The sequence below is a fragment of the Nycticebus coucang genome, chromosome 6, assembly GCF_027406575.1.
Source record: "Nycticebus coucang isolate mNycCou1 chromosome 6, mNycCou1.pri, whole genome shotgun sequence".
Classification (NCBI taxonomy): Eukaryota; Metazoa; Chordata; class Mammalia; order Primates; family Lorisidae; genus Nycticebus; species Nycticebus coucang.
Genome location: NC_069785.1, coordinates 128,167,911 through 128,192,529, shown reverse-complemented (window position 1 = coordinate 128,192,529; position 24,619 = coordinate 128,167,911). Strand labels below are relative to the sequence as shown.

The 24,619-nt window shown below is 38.1% G+C and overlaps 3 protein-coding genes across 3 annotated transcripts; 1 reads left to right on the top strand and 2 right to left on the bottom strand.

Moving 5' to 3' along the window:
* The first annotated feature begins 627 nt into the window (after nt 1–627).
* Nucleotides 628–6,226, top strand: LOC128588862 (olfactory receptor 6T1). The gene is given in 3 exon segments (XM_053595622.1): nt 628–1,539; nt 3,813–3,930; nt 6,180–6,226. Coding segments are annotated over 3 exon segments (1,077 nt in total).
* A 523-nt stretch (nt 6,227–6,749) lies between these two features.
* Nucleotides 6,750–7,693, bottom strand: LOC128587184 (olfactory receptor 4D5). The gene is given in 2 exon segments (XM_053593095.1): nt 6,750–6,784; nt 6,787–7,693. Coding segments are annotated over 2 exon segments (942 nt in total).
* Nucleotides 7,694–23,336: 15,643 nt separating this feature from the next.
* On the bottom strand, nt 23,337–24,353 carry LOC128589179 (olfactory receptor 8D4). The gene has a single exon (XM_053596094.1). It carries the CDS (start codon nt 24,333–24,335, stop codon nt 23,385–23,387), a length of 951 nt encoding a protein of 316 aa, XP_053452069.1. The 5' UTR covers nt 24,336–24,353; the 3' UTR covers nt 23,337–23,384.
* Nucleotides 24,354–24,619: the final 266 nt, after the last annotated feature.

Below are 24,619 nucleotides of genomic sequence, written 5' to 3'. Positions count from 1 at the left end.
TCTAAAGGTACTGAAAGCCTAGATTTTTATTGTTATTTTACATTAAGCCAAGACCATAATGGCCACTAATACTAAAGTAATTTTTCTTAATTCTACTAAAATTTTGCTCATTGCACATTTATTCTGTAAGGTCTCCACTGACCTCTCTACTCCTCTGGATTCTGCTAAGACCACCGTACTCATGTGGTTCTCTGCCCAGTAAACAGAGGAAGTAGTATGTGTTTGAAACTCACAGAGGCTCATAAGGAAATTCTGCCTCTACCACTTGCTCCCTATTTGATCATAGAGGAGTCACGAATTTTCTTTGTCATCTTTTCCTGCTCTATGAGAACAGTCATACCTACTTTGAAGAGTTAGAAGATATCTCTGCATACGTTATAAATTTCCTGATACATGATTGTGTTTAATATCATCCTTGTTATTATTTTTTTTTTTTTACTGCTTGCAATCATAATTTGTTTCTTTCTTTGCAAGTGGGTGTCAGGCAGAAATATAGAGCAATCTATTCTCAGAATGTAAGGAACAGAGTCAGGTACTCAGTATGACTTTATTGATTGATTAACTGATTGTTAGTAGCTATAGACCAGTTGCAAAGTTCTGTTGCGTTTCTCCTGCAGGTAACTGGAGATGAGCCCTGAAAACTGGACTCAGATAACAGAGTTTGTCCTTCTGGGTTTCCCCAGCAGCCACATCCTGCAGATCCTGATGTTCTTGGGGTTAATGGTGACTTATGTTACAACAGCCACAGGCAACCTGCTAATTATCGTGCTCAGCTGGAGGGACCGACGCCTGCACACACAGATGTACTTCTTCCTGCGGAATCTATCCTTCCTGGAGCTGTTACTGATATCTGTTGTGGTTCCCAAGATGCTGGTCATCCTCCTCACAGGAGATCAGACCATCTCGTTTGCCAGCTGCATCACCCAGTCCTACCTCTACTTCCTCTTGGGCACCACCGACTTCTTCCTGTTAGCTGTCATGTCTCTGGATCGTTACTTGGCAATCTGCTGACCACTCCACTATGAGGTCCTCATGAGTGGCCCTGTCTGTTCCCAGCTGGTGCTAGCCTCCTGGCTGGCCGGATTCCTCTGGGTTCTCTGCCCCACCATCCTCATGGCCAGCCTGCCTTTCTGTGGCCCCAACAGTATTGACCACTTCTTTTGTGACAGTTGGCCCTTGATGAAGCTCTCCTGCGGGGACACCCGCCTGCTGGAGCTGGTGGCTTTTGTGCTGTCCACGTCCGTGTTGCTGAGCTCACTGGCCCTCACCTCAGCATCCTACATCTGCATTCTGGCCACTGTCCTCAGGGCTCCCACGGCAGCCGAGCGCAGGAAGGCCTTCTCCACCTGTGCCTCACATCTCACCATGGTGGTCATGGTCTACGGCAGCTCCATCTTTCTCTACATCCGCCTATCAGAGGTTCAGTCCATGCTGCTCAGCAAAGGTGTCTCGGTGCTGAGCTGCATCCTCACACCGCTCCTGAACCCTTTCATCTTCACTCTCCGCAACGACAAGGTCAAGCAGGCCCTGCGGGACGCCGTGTGGCACAGGTCTGTGGCCGAGAGGAGATGAGGAGGGTCACGCAGCAAAGGAAATGCTCCTCTTAAGTAAGAGGTTAAATGTTTACTGGAACTTTTTAAAACATGCTGGAAGTTCAGAGGGCTCAGACAATACCCTGCTCTTTAAACAACAGTCTTCACAAATATCCAGCGTGAAATATGGAGTGCCGCCTTCATCTCCCTGCCATCTTCCTTTGGCCTCCTCGTTCTGTGCAGAAGGCTCACCCAACCGGTCAAATTTCAGGCTTCTGGTTAGGACACACTTCCTTTGAAATGGAATCCCGGGATTGGAGAGCATGTAGGAGCTGGTAGCCTTGAGGCAAAGAGGCTGCTCCTCTTCCTCCTCCTGTGAGTGCATGAACACCTCTACTATCCTGTCAGTCTCCCGGACCACGTGGCCAAACAAGGGATGTGGAGATGAAGATTTGGAGTTCAGAGGAGAGTAAGAGGCCCTCTGAGGCCTTCTGACCAGGCTGGGTATTACGAATGAGATTAACCAGAACCTCTGTGTTGGGAAATCCCATTCCTGCTACAGGAATAAATGTCTCTTTGACTCTCATTTGTTAATACTCTTTATGTGACTAGCAGCTCCTGTAGGCATCTCACAAAGGAAGAACGCAAGACCACTGAAATATTTGGACAGCTCTAATTTCCAAATGAAATTCTACCTAGCAGATTCCAGCTTCAGGGGCAATCATTCAGTTGTGCATTTAAGACATATTATTAAAGACCTAATATATTTCAGGCCCTGCCACCTGAGAGTGCATATATATAAGCCACTTTCTCACTTTTCCTTGGCTTCTCCATGTGTAAAATACAGGGACTGAATCAAGAGGTTTTAATATGCAGGAGAATCATATATCTCTTTCAGAATTTCATAAAATCGGTAACTCCTTTCGTCTAAATAATTCATATATATATATACACACACACATATATTATTTATTTATATTTTTAGTTTTTTGAGACAGAGTCTCACTTTGTCACTCTCAATAGAGTGCTGTAACATCATAGCTCAAAGCAACCTCAGACTCTTGGGGTCAAGCAATTATTCTTTTCCCTCAGCTTCCTGAGTTGCTGGAACTACAGGCACCCACCCCAACACCCAGCTATTTTTAGAGATGTGGTCTCGCTCTTGCTCAAGCTGATCTCCAACCCATGAGCTCAGGCAATTCACCCGCCTCAGCCTCCCAGAGTGCTAGGATTACAGGCATGAGCTACACATATATAATTTAGCATACAATTTTAGGTTGGTTTTGGAGCACTTAAACCCATCTCTGGAACCCTAACTTAGATAATTAGAAGTTCTTTTTGGGTCTGGAAATTGATGATTCTATATGATTTTGAAAGAACTGTAGATTATGTGGGGTTCTGTTCAAACAGACTAATACATTTCAATACCAAGTGCCATCACTAGCATTATATTTCAGTAGTAACACAGATGGATAGACAGATGGATGACAGAAAGATGTGGAGAAGTAGATTTAAGAAGGAATAGAAGTAGAGAGAGAGCCGTGGTATCCGAGACTGTGTACATTAACGATGCACCATGGAGGAATAATAGGCAGGCTCTGTTGTATCCTGCTGGAAAGACGAATAAACTCCACTGTGTCTTATGTAAGCCATTTGGAAAACCAGAAAATACTGTGGACATAGTGAACTCTTAAGTTGCATATGCTTAATAGTATGGAAAGTTACACTGTTCCATATCAGTCCACTGTCCTAAATTTCTACTACTTTTAGTACCACTTGAGCCGTATGATTTGGGGGGGTAGGGGGTAAGTAATGATTTTTGTAGGTATAGCAGGATAAAGTTGATAATCTTTTGGCCCTTGCTCTACCAATTTTGCTGTACCAATTAAATCAGGTAGTCCTGGAAAACTACATTCCCTTCCTAGAACAAAGAACAGGCAGATACGTTATTATCTGTCAAGGAACTTCAAAATACTTTCTACATGTGACAATAAATCTCTTTAGATGCCTCAGCCTCCTAAATCCCATGGCAAATGAACCCTATTTAAAGTCTTCATTCAGATCTGCACCAACACAGAGTAAAAGACATTTAATTCTTTGATTATCTTTGCACTTTTCTAGAACTTCTGCCATTCTACTAAGACACATTGATTTTTAGTTCACAAGAACCATTTTGCAGTATAATGAAAAAATAGTTTGCAATCAATCAGCCAAAACATTTAAACCGCCTCCTTGAGCCATGCAGTCAGAAAGATTTCTACCCCAAAGGCTTCTTTGGAGTGAGGCTTTCCAAGGCTCACAGCCCCAGAAAGAAAGGGAGAAGATAAGAACAAGGAAGATACCCACCCGTTTGGAGTCTTGCAGCATTTTTATGAAGATAACAGTTATGAAGCACAAGGTAGGACTGAGAATAAAAAGAATTTTATCTCTCTCTTTAATGCCCCCTTCACAACCAGGATCTAGGCCTGAGAAACTTACTAGAATAAGAGGGTTTGACCTGAAGAAGGTCTTGCTCAGACAGGAAGCGAATGAGGGAAATAATAGGAAAACAAGGGAACCCAGGGCAGAGTGGGCAGAGGATGACGGGTGTGTCTTGACCGTCTTTACTGCGCTGCCTCTGGGATACACCGTGGGCGAGTGCCAAAGGCAGGAGGCCTCTCCCTGCTTCCCACTGAGGCCTCCTGAAGGGGAAGCCCCACAGCACTCACAGAACTTGCTGTATGTGGTGACATTAAACTCATGAATGAGAAGCAGGAGAGTGAGGCAAAGGCAGGGAAGTTCCGTGTGGTGTGGGTAGAATCCAAGGCCCTGGATGCCCCTGAAGCAGGATGCTGAGAGTTGGCACATGTCATAGGGTTCTTAGTGTCCAGGGATGAAATGATTGAGCCCTAGGGAGTATGGGGAATCCTTGGCCGAGAATGTACGGAGAGAGTGCAAGATAATCAATGGGGTTTATATTCCAATCCAAAGTTTAGGTGACATTAATTAGTATGGGAGCATCACCAGCCCTGACCAAAAAGAGAAACCAGACTTTATCATTCACAGCTCTATCACTCCCAGACATTAGCATCAGGGGTCAGCAGTGCTCAGAGGTAGAATTACTCTCCTCTCCAGTCAACAGTCCAGAAAGTAGCCCAGGTCAGCCAGAAAGTAGCCCTGAGTTAGCACTCAGAAGACATTGTGCAGATAGAAGGACTCGGGCCTCCTTCATCATCCTGGGTCAGGTAAACCACACACCCATCCAAACTTTCATATTTTAAAACTACTCTAAAAGAGGTCAGGGTTAGAAAAAGTGACAGGATAGAATCCTAATGGAATAAATTATTTTCTAAAGAAAATTGCCATTTACTTAAGGGACTATTCAATGATTTTTTTTTTCCTGCAGAAGTAAATGTATAAAACTTGTCAAAATTTGTGCTATTTTTTCTCTCTACTGTCCAGCAGGTGACACTTGTGAGGAAAATAATATCACTTACAAAATAAAGAAGCTGCATTTATTTGCACATGACCTTGCTGAAAATTTATGGTAAAGAGGCAAGAGGACTAGACTCTTTCAAGATCGCATCTCCCTTTTCTCTAACCCTATCCCTTTATTCTTTGGAGTCTGACCCATGCTTTAGCACTTATACTAAAATGTTCCTTCTCAGCTGGTTAATATTGTAAGAAGCAAGTATGCTTCTACTGATGTACTAAACTATAAGTACTGGACAATGACTTAATGCTAAATGGCAGGTAGATTTGCTGAATGTCATGTTCTTGCTATACTATATCCATGAAGGTTATCATTGAATAAGTAACATTTAACAAGTTAAATAATCAAAACTTTGCATAGTTTTATTTTAAAATGGATTCTTCACTATGGAGGTGGGATAAAAAGGTATAGGCCCTCTGATACAGGTAAGAATCAATTGATAGGAGATACAGAAACTTCATCCCCAAGGAAAGATGAAGATGTTGGGGAAGAGTACAGAGAAGCTAAGACAGAGAGCCAGGACCATCTCTCCATCCTGTCTAAAGTGGAATCAGAGATGCTAGGGGTGCTTATGTCTTATCTGACATCACTGTCTATTTAGGGACCAGAGGCTGAAAGCCCATCACAGCACTCAACTGTGAATCTACACAGATTAAAAGATAGCTGGATTAAAAAGGCCAAGTTTCTGAGCAGGAATGTGAAAATAAAATTCTCACACACAAGTCTTCTGGGGACCAGTCCCCTCAAGTCAATTCCCCTTTGCTTCGTAACTAACCTCCCCCAATCCCACATTCTTCAGCTCTCTATGAATCATCTTCTACTCCATCTCCCCACATCCCCATATCCAGCCTTCCTGACTCTCCCAGCCACACTTGGCCTTGGCCATTTTAAAATAGCAAGTCTATCCATGATGCCAATCTAACTGATAGAAGCTTACAATGATATATTGACCCTTAAGATGCTATAAGATGTTTTAGATACCATCAAGAACTTGGGCTCCAAAGTTATATAGACTTGAGTTGGATTCCAGAAACAAGTTCTTAGTTTTTGTACTTGGTTCATCTTTAAAATGAGGATTCTATCCACCTCATAAGAATGCTGAGAGAATTAAAATAAATATAAATCACATGATACAACGTCTGATACATCATAAGTTCTTACCAAATGTTATTTAGATGATGATGATGACGATGACAACAACAGTGACCTTAAGAAACTGTGAGGAAGAAAACAATTTGCCCAAGGTAATTTCTATTCTCTTCATTCACCTTCATTCAGTCAGTCTCCTAAAAACAGAACTCCAGAGTCCTACATGTCTGTCAGTCTCTAGATCCCTCTTGTCTTCAGGAAATTTAAAAATGTTTGAGCTCTTCAAATATAGTTTCCAAGAACTGTCATCAGGAAGGAGACACTAGACTTACCACCTCTCTGAATACTGCAGTGGAACATTCTTGGCATGGCTAATAGCATGCTTATCTGGGAAAGTGCCCTCTGACCCAAATAGTACTTCCATCTAACACTTGATCCTTTTTCCCTTGGAGGCACTTAGGAGCGGTTCTATGATATTCATCCCATGCTCCAGTTGAATAAAAGTTCAGATCACCAGAATTTGTCTTAGGTTAAGAAAAATAGAGAAGCAGTAAGCAAGGACTTTTACCTGCTTTGTGAGTCCTCTCAAACAGGTTAGGTTGGTCCACTGAAGCAACTTTCAAATTCTCAAGTCCCTGCCTTTGCCAACCTAGGGGTCAGTGCTCCAGGCTACTGATAAGGTCCTTTTGCTCCTCCACAGCTTCTTCATAGCCATGATTACTTCCTTATTTCTCAAGGTATAGATGGCAGGATTCAGCATGGGGGTGACCATTGTGTATAGCACAGAGACGGCCTTGTCCATGGGGAATGTCCGAAAAGGCCTTGCATAGATATAGATGCAAGGCACAAAGATCAAGGTCACCACAGCAATGTGAGAGGCACAAGTGGACAGGGCCTTGCTGCGGTCCTCCCGCGAGTGGCTCCGGAGCATAATTAGCAGTGCTGTGTAGGATCCCAGCAGCACCAAAAAGCACATCAGGGTCACCAGACCATTGTTAGATACCATCAGAAGCTCTAAAACAAAAGTATCTGTGCAGGCCAATTTGATCAGCTGAGGCACATCACAATAAAAGTTGTCCAGCCTGTTGGGCCCACAGAATGGCAGCTGGATAGTCAGTCCAACCTGTACTATGGAATGGATGAAGCCCCCCACCCAGGCGGCTGCCATGAGGAGTCCACAGACTGTCCGATTCATAATCAGCATGTAGCGCAGGGGGTAGGAAATAGCGACATAGCGGTCATATGCCATGACAGTGAGCAGGAAGATCTTGATGCCACCAATGAAGTGGAAAAAGAAGAGCTGAGTCAGGCAGCCACCAAAGGAAATGGTAGGGTTGCCTGAGAGTAAGTCAACCAGCATCCTAGGTGCCGTGATGGAAGAGTAGCAGAAGTCCAGGAATGAAAGGTTGCCCAAGAGAAAATACATGGTTGTGTGCAGATGTGGGTCCGATGTCACTACAGCCACAATAAGGAGATTTCCAGTTACAGTCATAAGATACACAGCAGAGAAGACAAGGAAGAAGGAAAACCGAAGTTCCCATATCTGAGAGAGCCCCAGCAGAACAAATCCTGTCACCTGGGAATGGTTTGTTGGATTCATCTAGTTGGTATGACTTGGCATATGAACCTGCTAAGACAAATGGACATATTTATTAGGGGATCTGTGACCCTCTCTAAAATAATTTTCTCTATCCCCTCTGGGGGGAATTCTCCACTATTTAATTCACCATAGGAAGAATGTCGTGAGTGGTTCCACAGGACACCTAGCATTTGGACATCATATATTGGTATAATTAAACACCAAGGGAATAAAACTCAGTGTAGCACTGATATTATGTCTGGTTTATAACAATCAAAAACGATCAAAAATTGGAAAGTGGGATATAGATGAGAGTTGCTAAACTAAAAACAAATTTCAATTCTATCAGTTAACTAGTCGTGCAAATAGGAAGAAACCTCTGAAATTCTTTAAGGCTCACTTCCCTCACCTCTGATATAAAATTAACAAAGGTGTCCTCAAAGTCTCCTGTAGTTTATTATTTTATGCTATATGTTGCCTTAATTTAGAAAATCTGATAAATCCCCACATGCCAGACACTCAGAAGGTGTTTCCACAATGTGATATGTTTCTCATGTTTATCCCAAAACAAGAGAAAGTGCAATTTGCCCATCATAATCCAGGATAAATATTCAGTAGCCTTCTGAGATAGCTCTATCCTGGATATATATTTTGAGCCTCAGAAGGATGCTAAAGTGATAAATAAGGGAGTAAAATTGAAAAGAGACTGCTCCTGTGTTTTATGAGAGTAATGAAGAACTACCATTCCCTCTAAAATTAGATAAGAAAACATGAACGAAAAGTTTCCTATCTTGTGCCTTGGAGGAAATGCAGGGGAGTGCAATTAGAATATTGAACCCCTTCAGAAGAATTTAAGTGTCAATGTTCATTTCAGGAACATTACTCAGAAAATAATTTCTTACTCATATAGGAAGCAATAAATATTCATTGAAATTTAAAAATCACCATTGAAATGCAGAGCTGATTCAACACGTGGGAACGCTGAAAATAAAAGAGGTGTTTTTATACATTTAAGTATTTAAAAACATACTAAGAAAGCTGACAAATTCTAGAATAAATCCCTTCAGATCCTTTCATAGAAATGGTATTTCAATTTAATTTAATTTTGGTATGGGTTTTCAACTGTATTTTCCCCTGTGTTTAGTTATACATTCAGTAAGCATTCAAAAACATCCTTATATTTATTAAGCACTATGCTAAATGCTGAGGTGAGAAGAGGAATAGGAAATAGACAATTTAATGCAACTCTAAGTATGTAACATTCTGCATAGAACCTTCACCTTCTAACCCCTGCCCACCTATGCAGTTTCCTCATATCATGTACATAGCTTCTCTCATTCCTATGCTATGATCTGGAGCAAACCAAACTATTTGGAGCTCCCAGAACTTGTCATGCTCAATCCATGCTCCCTGAATTTCCTTTATTAATCTCTATGTATTTATTTGGGTTTAATTTTAATAACACATTTCAAATACACAAATAATTTGGAATTTTTAGCTTCAGTTTCAATATGTAAAGACTTTGAAAGTCAATACTCATACCCCTAAAATAAGAAAAAGCAAAAATGAACAAACTGAAAGTCAACGACTTTTCTTGGCCCAATCAGAGAAATGAAATCAAAGGACAAACCGTGATCTGAAAACCTAGAGAGAAATCTAACAAAAAGTGAACAAAATTTACAGGAGAAAAACTGTAAAACTCTTGTAAAAGGACTTTTAAAACTAAATAAATGGAAAATATTCTACATTTATGGATAAGAAAGCCTGATATTATCAAAATGTCCATTGTTCCCAGCATTACCTAGAGATTCAGCACAAAACTAATCAAAAATCCTAGCATTTTTTTTTGTGGATATCATAAACATGATTCTAAAGTTTATATGGTGAAGTAAATCATGTAGAATTGCTAATACAATATTAAAAAGAAGAACAGAGCCAGAGGACTGACACTGCCCAAGTTCAAGACTTACTATAAAGCTATAGTAATCAAGACAGCATGGTATTAGCAAAGATGAACGATCAAAGATACAGAACAGGGAGCTCATAAATCAATCCCCAGAAATACAGCCAACTGATCTTTGACAGAGGAGCACAGATAATACAATGGAGTAAATAAAGAGTCTTCTCAATAAATGGTGCTGGAATGGAACACTCAGAATGGATTAGATTATGGAGACTTCACTACCAGTCTGTTGTAACTGATAGATCAAAGAGAAAACCATAAAATACTGTGTACCTGAACAGTCAGTCAACCTGGTCTAATTAAGATTTATATAATATTCCATTGAATAAAAGCAAGTAAACAATCTTCTCAAGGTCACATGAAATGTGCTCTGAGATAAACCACATCGTGGACCAGAAAATACACCTTAACAAACTTAAAAGAGTAGAAATCATACAATGTATTCTTCAGACTACAGTGGAATTAAACTAGAAATCAGTAAGGTTAAGATAGCTAGAAAATGCGTAAATATTTGAAAATTAAATAACATGTTTCTAAACAACATATGAGTTAAAGAAGAAATCACCAAAGAAATGTAATTTTTAATGTAAAGTAACGAAAAGGAAGTACAATGTCAAAATTTGTGGAATGCAGCAAAAGCAATGTTTAGAAGAAAATGTATGTCAAATACATATATTTGAAAAGAAGAAAGATTTAAATTAATAATCTAAGTTTCCACATTAGAAAAGTAGAGAAAGAATCACAATTTAAGCCTAAAGATGCAGATGAAAAGAAATAATAGAAATTATAGTAGAAATTAATAAAATTAAAATTAGGAAACCTATATAGAAAAATCAATGAAACCATGGCTGGTTTTTTGAAAATATTAACATCTGATAAACTTGTAGCCAGGATGATCAATAATAAAGAGAAATTCCACAAAAAATATCAATATCAGATGCAGGAAGGGTTATCTTGTAGCTATTGTGTAGATATTAACAAGCTGATCCTAATATTTAGACATTACAAAGGAAATAGTACTACTGAGAATAAATTTATACCTATAAATTTGATGAATTACATAAAACAATCAATTTCTTAAAAGACAAAGACTAACACAGAGGTAAATAAACAAACTAAATAGACATAAACCTGTTTAAAACATCAAATCAATAATTAATAATCTCCAAAAGAAAAATCTTGCTGCCTAGGATTTTTGTGACTAAATTCTTAAGCACTTAAAGAAGAAATGATACTAATTCTCTACAATATTTTCCCAAGTAAAGCAGAAGGAATACTTCCTACATGTCGTATAAGGCCAGCTCTACCCTGATATTCAATTTAGGTAAAAACATTACAAAAATATATATATAGGCCAATATCTCCCACGAATATAGATGTAAAATTGCTCAACAAAATATTACCAAATTGAATCCAATGATGTATAAGAAATCGCACAACCAAGTGAAATTTATTCCAGATACACTCAGCTGGTTCAACTTTCAAAAATTAATAATTGTAATTTACCACATCCACAGACCAAAGAAGAAAAACCAATTGATAACAAAACCACATTTGGCAACATCCAACACGCATCCATAACAAAAACTCTTATCAAATAAGGAGTAGAGGGGATCCTTCTCAACTTGATAAAGAACATTTATAAATGGAACTTTACCCTGAGAAGGAGAACAATGTAACCTAAATATTGTACCCTCATATTAATTTGAATAAAGTTAAAAAAAAAGAATATTTACAAAAAACCTACAGCTACCATCACACTTAATGGTAAGAACGTGAATGCTTTTTTTTCCCCTAACATCAGAAAAAAAGTAAGGATGTCTACTCTCATCATCCATTCCTCTTAAACATTATTCTGGATGTCTTATCCAGGACAATAACACAGGAAAAGGAAGTAAAAGGTATGCAGAATGGAAGGAAAAAAATAAACGCTATTTGTTCACAGTCGACGTGTTTGTTTATGTAGAAAATCCAACTAAGAAAATGCTACAAAAGCTATGTTAACTAATGTGACGAAAATGTGTCAAACGATCTATGAACCAGTGTATGGTGCCCCACGATCATACTAATGTACACAGCTATGGTTTAATAAAAATAAATAAATTAAAAAAAAGAAAAAAAAGAAAATCCAAAAGAAGCAGGAATAACAAAGAAAAACCAAAACCTGCAACAACTAACAAACTATTATAGCAAGACTGCAACATATAGGGTAATATAAAAAAATCATACATTGGCAATGAACAATTGGCATTTTGAAGTTAAAAATAATACCATTCGCAATAGTACAAAACCAGAAATATTTAGGTATAAATTTTAAGGTATGTATAGGTTCTATCTGTGGAAAGCAACAACATTCTGATGAAGAAATTAAAAACCTTAATAAATGGAAAGATATTCTGTGTTCAGGGATGGGAAGATTCAATATTGTTTAGATATTCTTCCTCATTTGATCTACGATGCAACATGATCTCAACATTTCAACAAGCGTTGTTGTACATATTAATAAGCTGATCCTAAAATTTATCTGAAAAGGCAAAAGGTCTTTCCAACACAAATATTGCATGTTCTCACTTATATGTGAAATCTAAAACAACAGAACTTGCATCGTGACTACAGTTAACACGAGTGTATTATATACATACATTATAACATACATATGTTATACTTTGTACTCCATAAATATATACAATTATAAATTTCCCAATTTAAAATATTTTTAAATGTAAATCACTTTAAAATTCACTTAAATTTGCAGATCGGTTTTTTTAAACCTGCACTGGCCATGTTTCAAAGGCTCTCAACAACCCTATGTTAGTTATACAGCACAGATACAGAATATTTCCACCACCACAAAAAGTTGTTCAGAATCACGCTAGAAAAAAAATCAAGTTCCATTTCAATAACCTTCAAGATTAGTTGTGTTGCAATGATTTAAATTCTCTATCAAAGTCTCCTTTATACTACACAAGTTATTTGGAAAATCATAACATGAACAATGGCTTCAAATAATCTTGATATGAAACGTCTTGTAAGATCAACCTTAAAACCTTGACGTCCTGAACAAGACGTCTTGTCTAGACGACCAGAGAATACAGTATTACAGATTTAAGCTCCTTGGAACAGTCTCGCAAAATTCTCTGTTTGTGGAAACCACATCAGAAAACCTGAATTCTTGTTCTGGCTTTGCAATAAAATATGTGTGGTCTTGGGAATTTCACACAACTTTATTGTTTTCCCGTCTGTATAATGGAAATGATAAAAAAAAAAAAAAATACCAAATTTGCCTGAGATTTTTTTTTTTTTTTATTGTTGGGGATTCATTGAGGGTACAATAAGCCAGGTTACACTTTTAGTATCATATAATGCAAGGTATGTAAAAACAGATGTCTAAAGCATGGTGTTTTTCCAACCTTTGTCAGGGTTTTAGCAGATTCACTGTTACAGATGAAACTAAAATAGAATGAGAGTTTACTATCTTTCATCTACTGGAAACCTTCCTTGGAGTAAATGGAGGTTTCTTGGTAATCCATCTTATCACTAAAAGCATAAACGTACATTTTATATTTTTAACTAGCATGCTGGGTTTTTATTCAACATATATTTTTAGGTTTAATTCTATATATACATTTGGAAATGTTCTAATTCAGTAACATTTATTCTCAGCATATTTTGTGTAATGCAGAGAGTACTAACAAGTACAGGAATAGTGAATACGGGCGGCACCTCTGGCTCAGTGGGTGGGGCGCCGGTCCCAGGTACTGAGGGTGGCAGGTTCGGGCCCAGCCCCGGCCAAACTGCAATAAAAAAATAGCCGGGCGTTGTGGCAGGCGCCTGTAGTCCCAGCTACTGGGAGGCTGAGGCAAGAGAATCACCTAAGCCCAGGAGTTGGAGGTTGCTGTGAGCTGTGAGCTGTGACGCCACGGCACTCTACCAAGGGTGATGAAGTGAGACTCTGTCTCAAAAAAAAAAAAAAAAAAAAAAGAATAGTGAATAAGTTGCTTAACATCTTTCCCTTCTTGGATCTTATTATAGATAAAAAAGATAAGGAAAAATCACTTTGATAAATTTAAAATAAAATAAAATAATTGAAATAAATTTAAAATATGATAAATTCTCTAAAAGATTAAAGAGGCAGTGCTCCTGGGAGGAACAAATTCCTTCCCAGTCAAAGTCTGAGGACTAGGAGACCTCAAGGGCTTAAGTAGCATCTCTATGCTGTGCACTTAGTAGGTGTTCAATAACCATAACGTTTGCTAACTCTACAGAAGCAAGCTTTCATAGAGAAAGTAGAGTATGCTTTGGAACTTTGTACGATGCGTGCAGACCCGGGCTTTGGCACCCATTAACTGTGAACACTCAGACGAAGTCCCCAATTGTTCTGAATCTAATCTATATGATGTGGGTCGTGATGCCTACCTTGTAGTTTTCTAAATTGTAAAATGACGCAGTGCCCATAGCTCAGTGGGTAGGGCACCGGCCACATACACCAAGGCTGGAAGGTTCGAGAACCCTCCAGTTAAACAACAAAGACAACTGCAACAGAAAAATAGCTAGGTGTGGTGGCTGTAGTCCCAGCTACTTGGGAGGCTGAGGCAAGAGAATCACTTAAGCCCAGGAGTTGGAGGTTGCTGTGAGCTGTGACGCCATAGTACTCTACTGAGGGCAACATAGTGAGACTCTGTCTCAATAAAAAAAATTAGTAAATAAAATAAAAGAAATTGTAAAATGAGGATAAGAACCCTGTAGGGTTGCTTTAAGCATAAAATAAAATAAGGTATAAGAAACATTCAGCCTGGTGTCCAAACAATGGTAAGTACTAATATCTTGAATATAGATACAGATGATGGATTTGTCTTGAAATTTGACAAAGATTTGTAACTGTTCTAAATAGGATGGGACAGAGCTGGTGCACTTAGAGGGAAGGGACCAATATGTGGAGATGTAACAGTGCAAGGTATGGCAGAGTAAAAGTGAAAAGGCCCAGTTTGAAATAAAAATATCTCCCAGAGATAATACTGGGAAAGTAGATAGAAGGCAGATTATGGCCTCAGCCTTAACTGTCAGATTAAGGAGTTCCTATTTCACATAAGGTTTCTAAGCAGGGAAATGAGGAAATCAAATCTCAGCTTCAGGATCACCCTATGGGGGCATCTGCATATTCAATTTAAGTAATGTTTTAAAATTCTGGTATTTTTCCCTTAGCTAGTGGAATTACAGATACTTAAATCTTTTGTTTAATTACTCTATGTAGGTAAACATGTATTTCAATATAAAGAGGAAGCCCTTGGCGGAATTTTAAATCTTATTCTTTATCTTAAAGTAGAGAATCCGTATTAGGAAAAATGGTCTTAGACTCTATTTATATAATAAAGTTGAGGCCCAGAGAAGTGATATGACATTCTAAGTTCTTGGGCTCAGTTAGTAGCACAGCCAGGATGAAATTCCATGCTGTGTTCTTTCAATGTATAATTTCAAGTTCAAATACATCCAAAAAAATGAGAAAAAGTTTAAGAAGTACATGAAATAGTTATGGTTCACTCACCTGGAGCTTCTCTTTTAAAATATTTCTAGCAATCATAGATAAACAAATGCAGGTCCAAATATATTTAACACTTCAAAGATTCCATCAGGCCCTTGAGAGGTCCTTGGGGAGTTGAAGTTGGTGAGTTCTAGTGCAAAGGGATTATTAGCAGAGTGGGAGGTAAAAACGTCAGGCCTGTGGCAGGTGAACCCCTGAGCTCTTCCAAGCCAGATGTCACTGGGGAACACACCCAGGCCTGAAAGAGGAGTGACCCAAGTAAGATATCATGTAGGATAAATTAACTGCTCTCCCTCATTACCCAGCAACAGACCCACAATTCAAAGATTAAATTTTTCATTCTTTAACTCCAAAATTCTTTTTTTCCTATCTTTCTCTTCTATTTCACAATCACACCAAACTGCTACATATGTGGGTTAGAGATTTAAATGCAAAAGGCTGCACAGGGAGAAAGAGTTCAGCCAACTATTTCAGAGCTACACCTCAAGTTGACTTTATTTTTCTCTTCTAAATGCTTTTGGCACAACTTTTCTTGGCAAAGATTTAAAAAGCATATTAATAAGGTGAATTATATGCTACACAAAATCCTGCAATCTGTTGCTGCCTTAGCTAAAAATACCCCTGAGAGGGTGGCACCTGTGGTTCTCAAGGGGTAGGGCACCGGCCCCATATAGCAGAGGTGGTGGGTTCAAATCCAGCCCTGGCCAACAAACTGCAAAAAAAATAAAAACCTGAGAGATATGTAAATTCTACTGTATGCTTTGTATATACTAATTTTGAGAAAATGTACACAGTTTAGGTATAAAAATATTGTCAATTTTTATAACATTTCAAGTGAACTTTCTAAGATTCTAATTTTAATATGCATTTTTAATTATTATTAAGAATAAACACTTTTTTTGCCTTTCAAAAATTCTTCAATGACTTTCATGTTGGTAATAATGTCCTTTGCTTTTTGCTCATATTTGCCATATCTTGTACTGTTAATTTGTGAGCTGTTTACCAAAAATAGTATCACTATTTACATTATATTAAAAAACATGTCTTATATGTGCACAAGTATTTATAAACAGCTCTATGTGCACTTATTAAATAGTATAAACAGCTCTATGCACACTTATTAAATAGATGTGTGTTGATATGTACACTTACAATTTACAAACATTGTTATGTTCTTAACTGTTAGCATTCAAGAACCACTCTTTTTGCTTTTATTTATTTTTTTTTTAAGACAGAGTCTCAAGCTGTCACCCTGGGTAGAGTGCCATGGCATCACAGCTCACAGCAACCTCCAGCTCTTGGGCTTAAGCAATTCTCTGGCCTCAGCCTCCCAAGTAGCTGGGACTACAGGCACCTGCCACAACGCCCGGCTATTTTTTGGTTGTAGTTGTCATTGTTGTTTAGCAGGCCTGGGCTGGATTCGAACCCGTCAGCTCCAGTGTATGTGGCTGGCGCTCTAGCCGCTGAGCTACAGGCGCCAAGCCTCTTTTTGTTTTTAAATACTATTCAATAATCTGTTTTTTATGTTTAGAAATGCCTGACCCATTCTACTGCCTGTACTATATCACCTACATTTTTAAAAAATTTTTTTCATTTATTTTTTAATCTTCCATTTAAATCTTAAATAATCTGGGATTTTCTTAATAATTAAGATAATTAAAATTAATTTTAGTTTATTAATAAACTACATTTCTGAGCTCTGCTTTTTGTGTAAATTAGCCCCTTTTCTTCATATTTTTACAAGAGCTATTTTTATAAATCATATGCTAAATGTTTTTGTATACATAAAGATTTATTTCAAGAATGTTGATTTTATCTCATTGATGATTCTGTCAATTCTCTTCCCAGTATGACCTACTTTTACATATTTTTAAATAATATACTTGTTTTATCTGTTCAAAATTAGCTATAAATCCAGAAAATATTAGCTAATAATAGTGATAGCAAACACCTTTGTTCTTGCGTCTCTCCTTTTAATCTAACTATAGCTTTTTCCTTGTTGAGGGAAGGTCTTTTTATTACTCGATTGTTAAAGATTTTGAAGAGTTTTGGTTGCAATTGCTTTGTCTCAAATCAAGAACTGGAAAAATACAAGGCGTCTATTGAGATTACCAAGACTTTCTCATGGGATCAATGTATATGAATTAAATTTTGATACATTCCTTAGTTAAAGTAATTGTAAATTTTCGGGATGAGATTTCAACGTGCCATTGCTTTGGTTTATTGGTATTAGTTTTAAGACTTTCACATCTATATTCACTGGTGAAATCAGTTTTCAGATTTTGCTTTTTACGCTGTCTTGGTCTTTGATATCAGAATTATACCTAATAAATAAGGGACCATCTCAAGTTTTTTTAGGTGCTAGAAAATTTACTGTCCTAGGACACTACAAACTCTGCCACAGCCTCACATCCTGCTTGCCCTGAGCCTATACATGGCCCCAGTGAAAGCTTAGAGTCATTTGAGGTATTTTCTTTGTAGGTATGCTACTAGAGATTTGGGATATCTCTAGTAGGTAGGCTGCCCTAGACCTATGCATGGATTTCAAAATTCTCCTGTATCACAGCATTATGAATGCCCTAATTTCCTAAAGCCTCTTCTCATAGGCTTTTCCTCAGTTGTAATCTTTTCCCCCAGGTGAAGATGGGTTGTTCATCTGTTTTATAATGTTTTCTTTTTTTTTATTATTAAATTTTAGCTGTGTACATTAATGCGATCATGGAGCACCATACACTGGTTTTATAGACCGTTTGACATATTTTCATCACACTGGTTAACATAGCCTTCCTGGCATTTTCTTAGTTATTGTGTTAAGACATTTATATTCTACATTTAGTAAGTTTCACATATACCCTTATAAGATGCACTGCAGGTGTAATCCCACCAATCACCCTCCCTCCGCCCACCTCTCCCCTTCCTCCCCTCCCTCTCCCTCTTCTCCCTATTCTTAGGTTATAACTGGGTTATAGCTTTCATATGAAAGCCATAAATTAGTTTCATAGTAGGGCTGAGTACATTGGATACTTTTTCTTCCATTCTTGAGATACTTTACTAAGAAGAATATGTTCCAGCTCCATCCATGTAAACACGAAAGAGGTAAAGTCTCCATCTTTCTTTAAGGCTGCATAATATTCCATGGTGTACATATACCACAATTTACTAATCCCTTCATGGATCAGTGGGCACTTGGGCTTTTTCCATGACTTAGCAATTATGAATTGGGCTGCAATAAACATTCTGGTACAAATATCTTTGTTATGATGTGATTTTTGGTCTTCTGGGTATATACCTAGTAGAGGAATTATAGGATTGAATGGCAGATCTATTTTTAGATCTCTAAGTGTTCTCCAAACATCTTTCCAAAAGCAATGTATTAAGCTTTACAATGTTTTCAAGGAATGCCTGTTGAGCCAGTGACTTTTGAGTTAGTCAAAACAAAGCTACGTGACTTGTATCATTTGTCCACAGGTTAGTAGAGACAAACACAATTCTTTGCGAATAATGTCTGGTCTGCTCCTTCCAAGACCAGGAACTAGGGCTCCACACTCCATCTTCAAGTCTACCCTGGAGCTACGGAGGAAAATAGGACAAGTAAAAATGCCATGAAGAGTTTTACCATTTTTAAGTTGTCTCTTTCTTGATTCAACATTTTCATAGATGCTGTAAATCAAGATCTGACAAAGTTGATTCTGGCAGTTTTTCCTGGTTTCTATGGAGGGACAGGCCCTTGGAGCTATCTCCACTCTGCCACTTTTGCTGATGTCACTTCCTTTGGTTACTTTTAATATCTTTGATTCTTTCCTTTTTAGTCTTCTTTTTTCTTTATATTTGTACAAGAGCTATTTTGAAGTTATATTCTCCCAATCCTACCATTTTTGTTGTTTCTGTGTTTGTTTTCATTAAGTGATTTTTCTCTTGCTGTGGCACACAATTTCCTGCTTCTTGTGAGAAGTCGAAGACTGAAAATAAAAGATTATTCCAAAATGCGAACGAAAGGAAATGGAGTCCAGGTTCTTGGGTGGGCAACATCGGCCTTTATTTCCAACCAGGTGTGGGTGAGCTGAGCTCCAGAAGGAAGGCAGCATGTGGATGATGGTGGATGGGGGTTTTGAAGGTCAGAGGGGTAGGGGCTGGTACGTTCCTTTTCCTGGATGGTACATCCTGGATGGTAGGGTGGGGGTGGGCACATTCTATATGGGCAGGGCCCTCCATTTGACTTTATCATCTTATATGTAAAAACTACAAGGAAATGAGTTTCCTATCACTCTTCAAATGATAGTGACAGCCTTGAGTACTGGGTTAAAATGAATTTTGAGGCTGGGTGGTACCTGTGGCTCAACAGAGTAGGGTGCCTGCCCCATATGCCAGAGGTGCTGGGTTCAAACCCAGCCCCGGCCAAAAAAAAAAAAAAACAAAAACAATGAATTTTGAGGCTACATCTGAATTTTTTGGAGTATCATAATATAGAAGTGATGCCTGCCGTGGATATGCATAAAAGAGGACATGTTCTCAGTAATAAGTGGGAGTTAAATGAGGGGTACACATGACACAAAGTGATATAAAAAAAGCCTTTGGAAACCAAGAACTAAAGAGGGGTGAGGGATACAAACTTATCTGCTGGGTATAGTGAACACCATTCTGATGAAGGGCACATCAACAGCCCTCACTTACGTATCATGCAAGTTATCCATGTAACAAACATTTATATCCTCTTAATATTTAGAAATTTTTTTTAAAAAGCAAATGCAGGACAGCCATTGTGTATTAACCTTGGATCAGTCTGTTTCTAGCCTTCTTTCTCTTAATTTTCTTGGGTGGGGGCACCTGTGGCTCAAAGGAGTAGGGTGCCAGCCCTATATTCTGAAGGTGGCGGGTTTAAACTCAGCCCCAGCCAAAAACTGAAAAAAAAAGTACTCTTAATTTTCTTAACTGACTTTTTAAATATGGGTGAGGAAAAAAAATTAAATAGGAAAATATCTTAAGTCCATCTTAACTCATGAGTAACATGAGCAGCTTTCCATGATGGAGACAAAACAAAGAAAAATAAAAACTTCATGTAAGAACACAGCTTTTCTCCTTTCAAAAGCTCTATCCAATAGCCTCTTTCAGTAACTCTCATATAAATTTCTGTGTTGATTGCTCTTATTTCTTAGGAGGAGAAGGAAGAAGTTAGAAGTAATTTTTTACAAAAAAGAAAACGTTGCTTCTTACAACAAACAGAATTCTTTCTTTTGTATAATAGTGAGAATTGAATAATTAACTACCATCTTTATAATTGTTTTGGCTACTTGGAAACCCAAACAGATATGAAGTTCAGACATTGCAACTATTTAGGCTTTTACGGTCTGTTTGCATTTTTATTTCAACTGGTCTTGACTCACTTTTATTGCTTAATATTCCTTATTTCTAAATGTCTCTTTTAACTTTATCAAAATTTATTATCCTGAAGCATCACATGCTCAGCCGTAAATCTTATTGATTCAATGTCAGAAATGTATCTTGAACTCATCCATTTTTTCCCCTTCTTTACTGCTATTACTCTAATGAAAAATCACATTGTTTCTTGCCAAGATAATTCCAATAGCCTCAAAAGCATTCTCTCTGTTTCTGCTCTGGTCAATAGCATCACCTTTCCCTAGCCAACATACCTACAAACACACACATACACACATACATCTATTTTCTCAGCAATAACCAGTGGGTAGTTCTCAAATGTTAAATAGATTGCATCACTCTACTTTTGAAACATACCAATCACATCTATTGTGCTTAGAATTAAAAATCCTGCATTTTTAATTTGCTTATTTAAGTTTGCTTATTTACCCCCCAACCTTCTTTGGCACCTCCTTTACCTTCTTCACTAAGCTGCAGCCATACCATTGCCTCTATTTCTTTTTTTTTTTTTTTTTTTTTGTAGAGACAGAGTCTCGCTTTATAGCCCTCGGTAGAGTGCCGTGGCCTCACACAGCTCACAGCAACCTCCAACTCCTGGGCTTAGGCGATTCTCTTGCCTCAGCCTCCCGAGTAGCTGGGACTACAGGCGCCCGCCACAAGCCTCTGTTTCTTAAACGTGGCCAAGTTTGTTCAGCCACGGCCACATTGTACTTGCTCCAGCCTTTCCGTTTCTACATAAGTATACCCTTTTCTTCTTTTAGATTTCATCTTAAATGTCCCTCTTCAAAGAACTCTATTGAGAGTAGCTCTTGAACCATTGAAAATTACATGACTTATTTTTTCCAAAGTTCTTATTTATGTCTGTAGTTATAATTAATTCTATTCATTATAATTATGATAATATTGTAACTGACACTCATATTATGAAAATTTGCTTAGAAAATACCGAGCAGTATGATGGAAATTATTGCAATTTTACAATAAAGGTAGAAGAATTTTTGTTAATTGTGTCTTGTAAAGAGCTTATGAAAAGCCAATATGTTAAAGTGAAATTCAGTGCAGAAGATTCAGCAAAGGACTAAGCCTTGTTGAAACTCAGACAGATGTGAAAGCTGTTTTGGAGTTTCAATGTTAAATTACTTATATTATCTGTAATATAATATTATATTAATATAATATAATATATTAATTAATTAATATTTCCTAAAGCAAATATAATATTATATTATCTGAAGTCCTGCTCCACCCCTCAGAATAAAGAGAGACAGTGTCTATCATCTTCACCGTAATAGTCCAGCATTTAGAAAAGTACCTGGCACATAGTGTCCATGATAAGCGTATACTGAAGAAATGAATTAGCTAATGGATCATGCTCCCCACACAGCACATTATCTGGATCAATTGTGTAAGAGTTTCCTCCTTAAAAAACACAAACTTTTGGCGGCGCCTGTGGCTCAGTGAGTAGGGCGCCGGCCCCATATACCGAGGGTGGCGGGTTCAAACCCGGCCCCGGCCAAACTGCAACAAAAAAATAGCCGGGCGTTGTGGCGGGCGCCTATGGTCCCAGCTGCTCGGGAGGCTGAGGCAGGAGAATCGCCTAAGCCCAGGAGTTGGAGGTTGCTGTGAGCTGTGTGAGGCCACGGCACTCTACCGAGGGTGGTACAGTGAGACTCTGTCTCTACAAAAAAAAAACAAAAAAAAACATAAACTTTTTCATTATGTTAATTCAAAACGTGTTCCATGGATGAAATTAAAGATACCTAGTTTCCAGCCAAGAGAGAAAAATACCAACTCCAAAGGAACAAACAGAAAGTTGTAAAATCCTGTGAGCTGACAAATACATAACACTCGGATAGGACTGTAAATATCACTGCTTCACCTGGATACTGTAGGTCTTATTCTTGGGTGATTTATTCAGAGTAGAAGGATACCCCCAAACTGAGATCATACGAGCTTAGTCCTTTGCTGAATCTTCTTCATTGAGTTCTACTTTAATATTTAGGCTTTTAATAAGCCCTCTGTAAAAAACAATCCAGAAAAATTCTTCCATGTTTATTGTAAAATTGTTGTAATGACTTCCATCACGCTGGTCAACATTTTCTATGTAAATTTCCATAACTGAAATGTCTTTTTGTCTTCTTTTTTTAATTAAGTCAAATACACATAGACCATGAATACATTTATGCACCTGTGGGGTTCAATGTGTTGATTTTTTTTATACAATCTGACGTGGTTACATCAAACCAATCAACATAGCTTTCACCTCATTTACTTGATTATTGTGTTAAGACATTTATGTTCTACACTTGACAGAGTTGACTTCTACCCCTGCAATATGCTCCATAGGTGTGGTCCCATCATCATACCCTCCATCAAACCTCCTCCCTCCCCTCCCTTCCCACTCCATTTCTCTCCTTCATCCTGGGCTATACTTGTGTTCTATCTTTCATAACAAAGTGTGAGTAAATATAAGTAGGTTTTGTAGAAGGACTGAGTACCTTGGATACTTTTTAGAAATGTCTTTTTGAAATACAGTGTGCTTTTCCTTCTACTCTGAAGTATACCACAATAATGTCTTTCTTCTTAGCCTGGATTCAGGGAACTAAAGATAAAAATTAATGTTCAATGGTATTAAATTTAAAATATTTACTACTTTTCACTTTTGTACATTGTTTTACATTTTATTAGTTTTATTATGTATTCTTTAGATTACTAAACCACATAGAGCAATATATTATATATTAACTGAATCGCAAAATCACATATATAACCACAATTATGAATACATAAATACATATTCATAAAAAGCATGTTTATTATGAAGATATTTTTCTTCTTAAAAGTTTTACCAATGCATTTTTCACTTCCTTGTTCCTCAGACTATATATCAGGGGATTCAACATGGGGATCACAGTGGTATAAAATACCGAAGACACTTTCTCCTGGGTGAGTGAACTTCCAGAAGCAGGTTTCAGATACATGGACATGAGAGACCCATAAAATATAAGAACAGCTGTCAGGTGGGAGCTGCAAGTGCTGAAGGCTTTGGACCTGCCCTCTTTAGAGCAGATGCGGAAGATACTGGTCAGGATAAATGCATATGAAATGATGATTGTTAGGCTGGTGGCCACCATGTTAAATCCACCAATGGCAAAAATCAAAAGCTCATCAATGTAAGTGCTGGAACAGGAGAGCTTAATGAGAGGGATGATGTCACAAAAATAATGTTCAATGATGTTCGATCCACAGAAAGACAACCTTAACACACAACCTCCATGGATCACAGCATCGGTGAAACCTACTGAGAAGACAGCAGCCACCAGCAGAGAACAGACCCTAGGGGACATGATGACATGGTACAGCAGTGGGCTGCAGATGGCCACACAGCGGTCATAGGCCATCGCTGCCAACATGTAGCATTCAGAAATGACAAAAACACAGGAAAAAAACAGCTGAGTCATGCATCCATAATAAGAGATAGATTTATCTCTGCATAAAAACCCAGCCAGCATCTGGGGAATAATGACAGAAGAATAGCAGAAATCTAAGAAAGACAGACTACTGAGGAGATAGTACATGGGAGTATGAAGGTGAGGACTCAGCCTGATGATGGCGATCATGCCAAGGTTTCCCATCACAGTAACGATATAAATTCCTAAGAAGAGCCAGAAAAGGGGCAGCTGAAGTTCTGGTTGTTCAGTTAATCCTGAGAGAAGAAACTCAGTCACTGTGGAATGATTTCTTATGCCCATTCTCCTTGGAGACATCTGTAGAGATGAAGAGAGAAAGAGCTAAAGGAAACTGCAGAATCCCAGCTCGCCACTAACTCCTCCTAGCGCAGGTACTTCTGGCTATGAAAACACTGATTATGTGTTAAGAAAACCAAAAAGTCCGCATTCGGACCATGTGGAGTCAGTAAGCCTCTACCTACCCACAGATTTTAGGAGCCATATGTAGACTTCTCTGTCCCCTCCACCCTCTCAAATCCCTTTAGCAAAGGTCACAACCTTTCACTCTGGTTTTAGAGATCAGTGCTAATCTCTAAGCACTA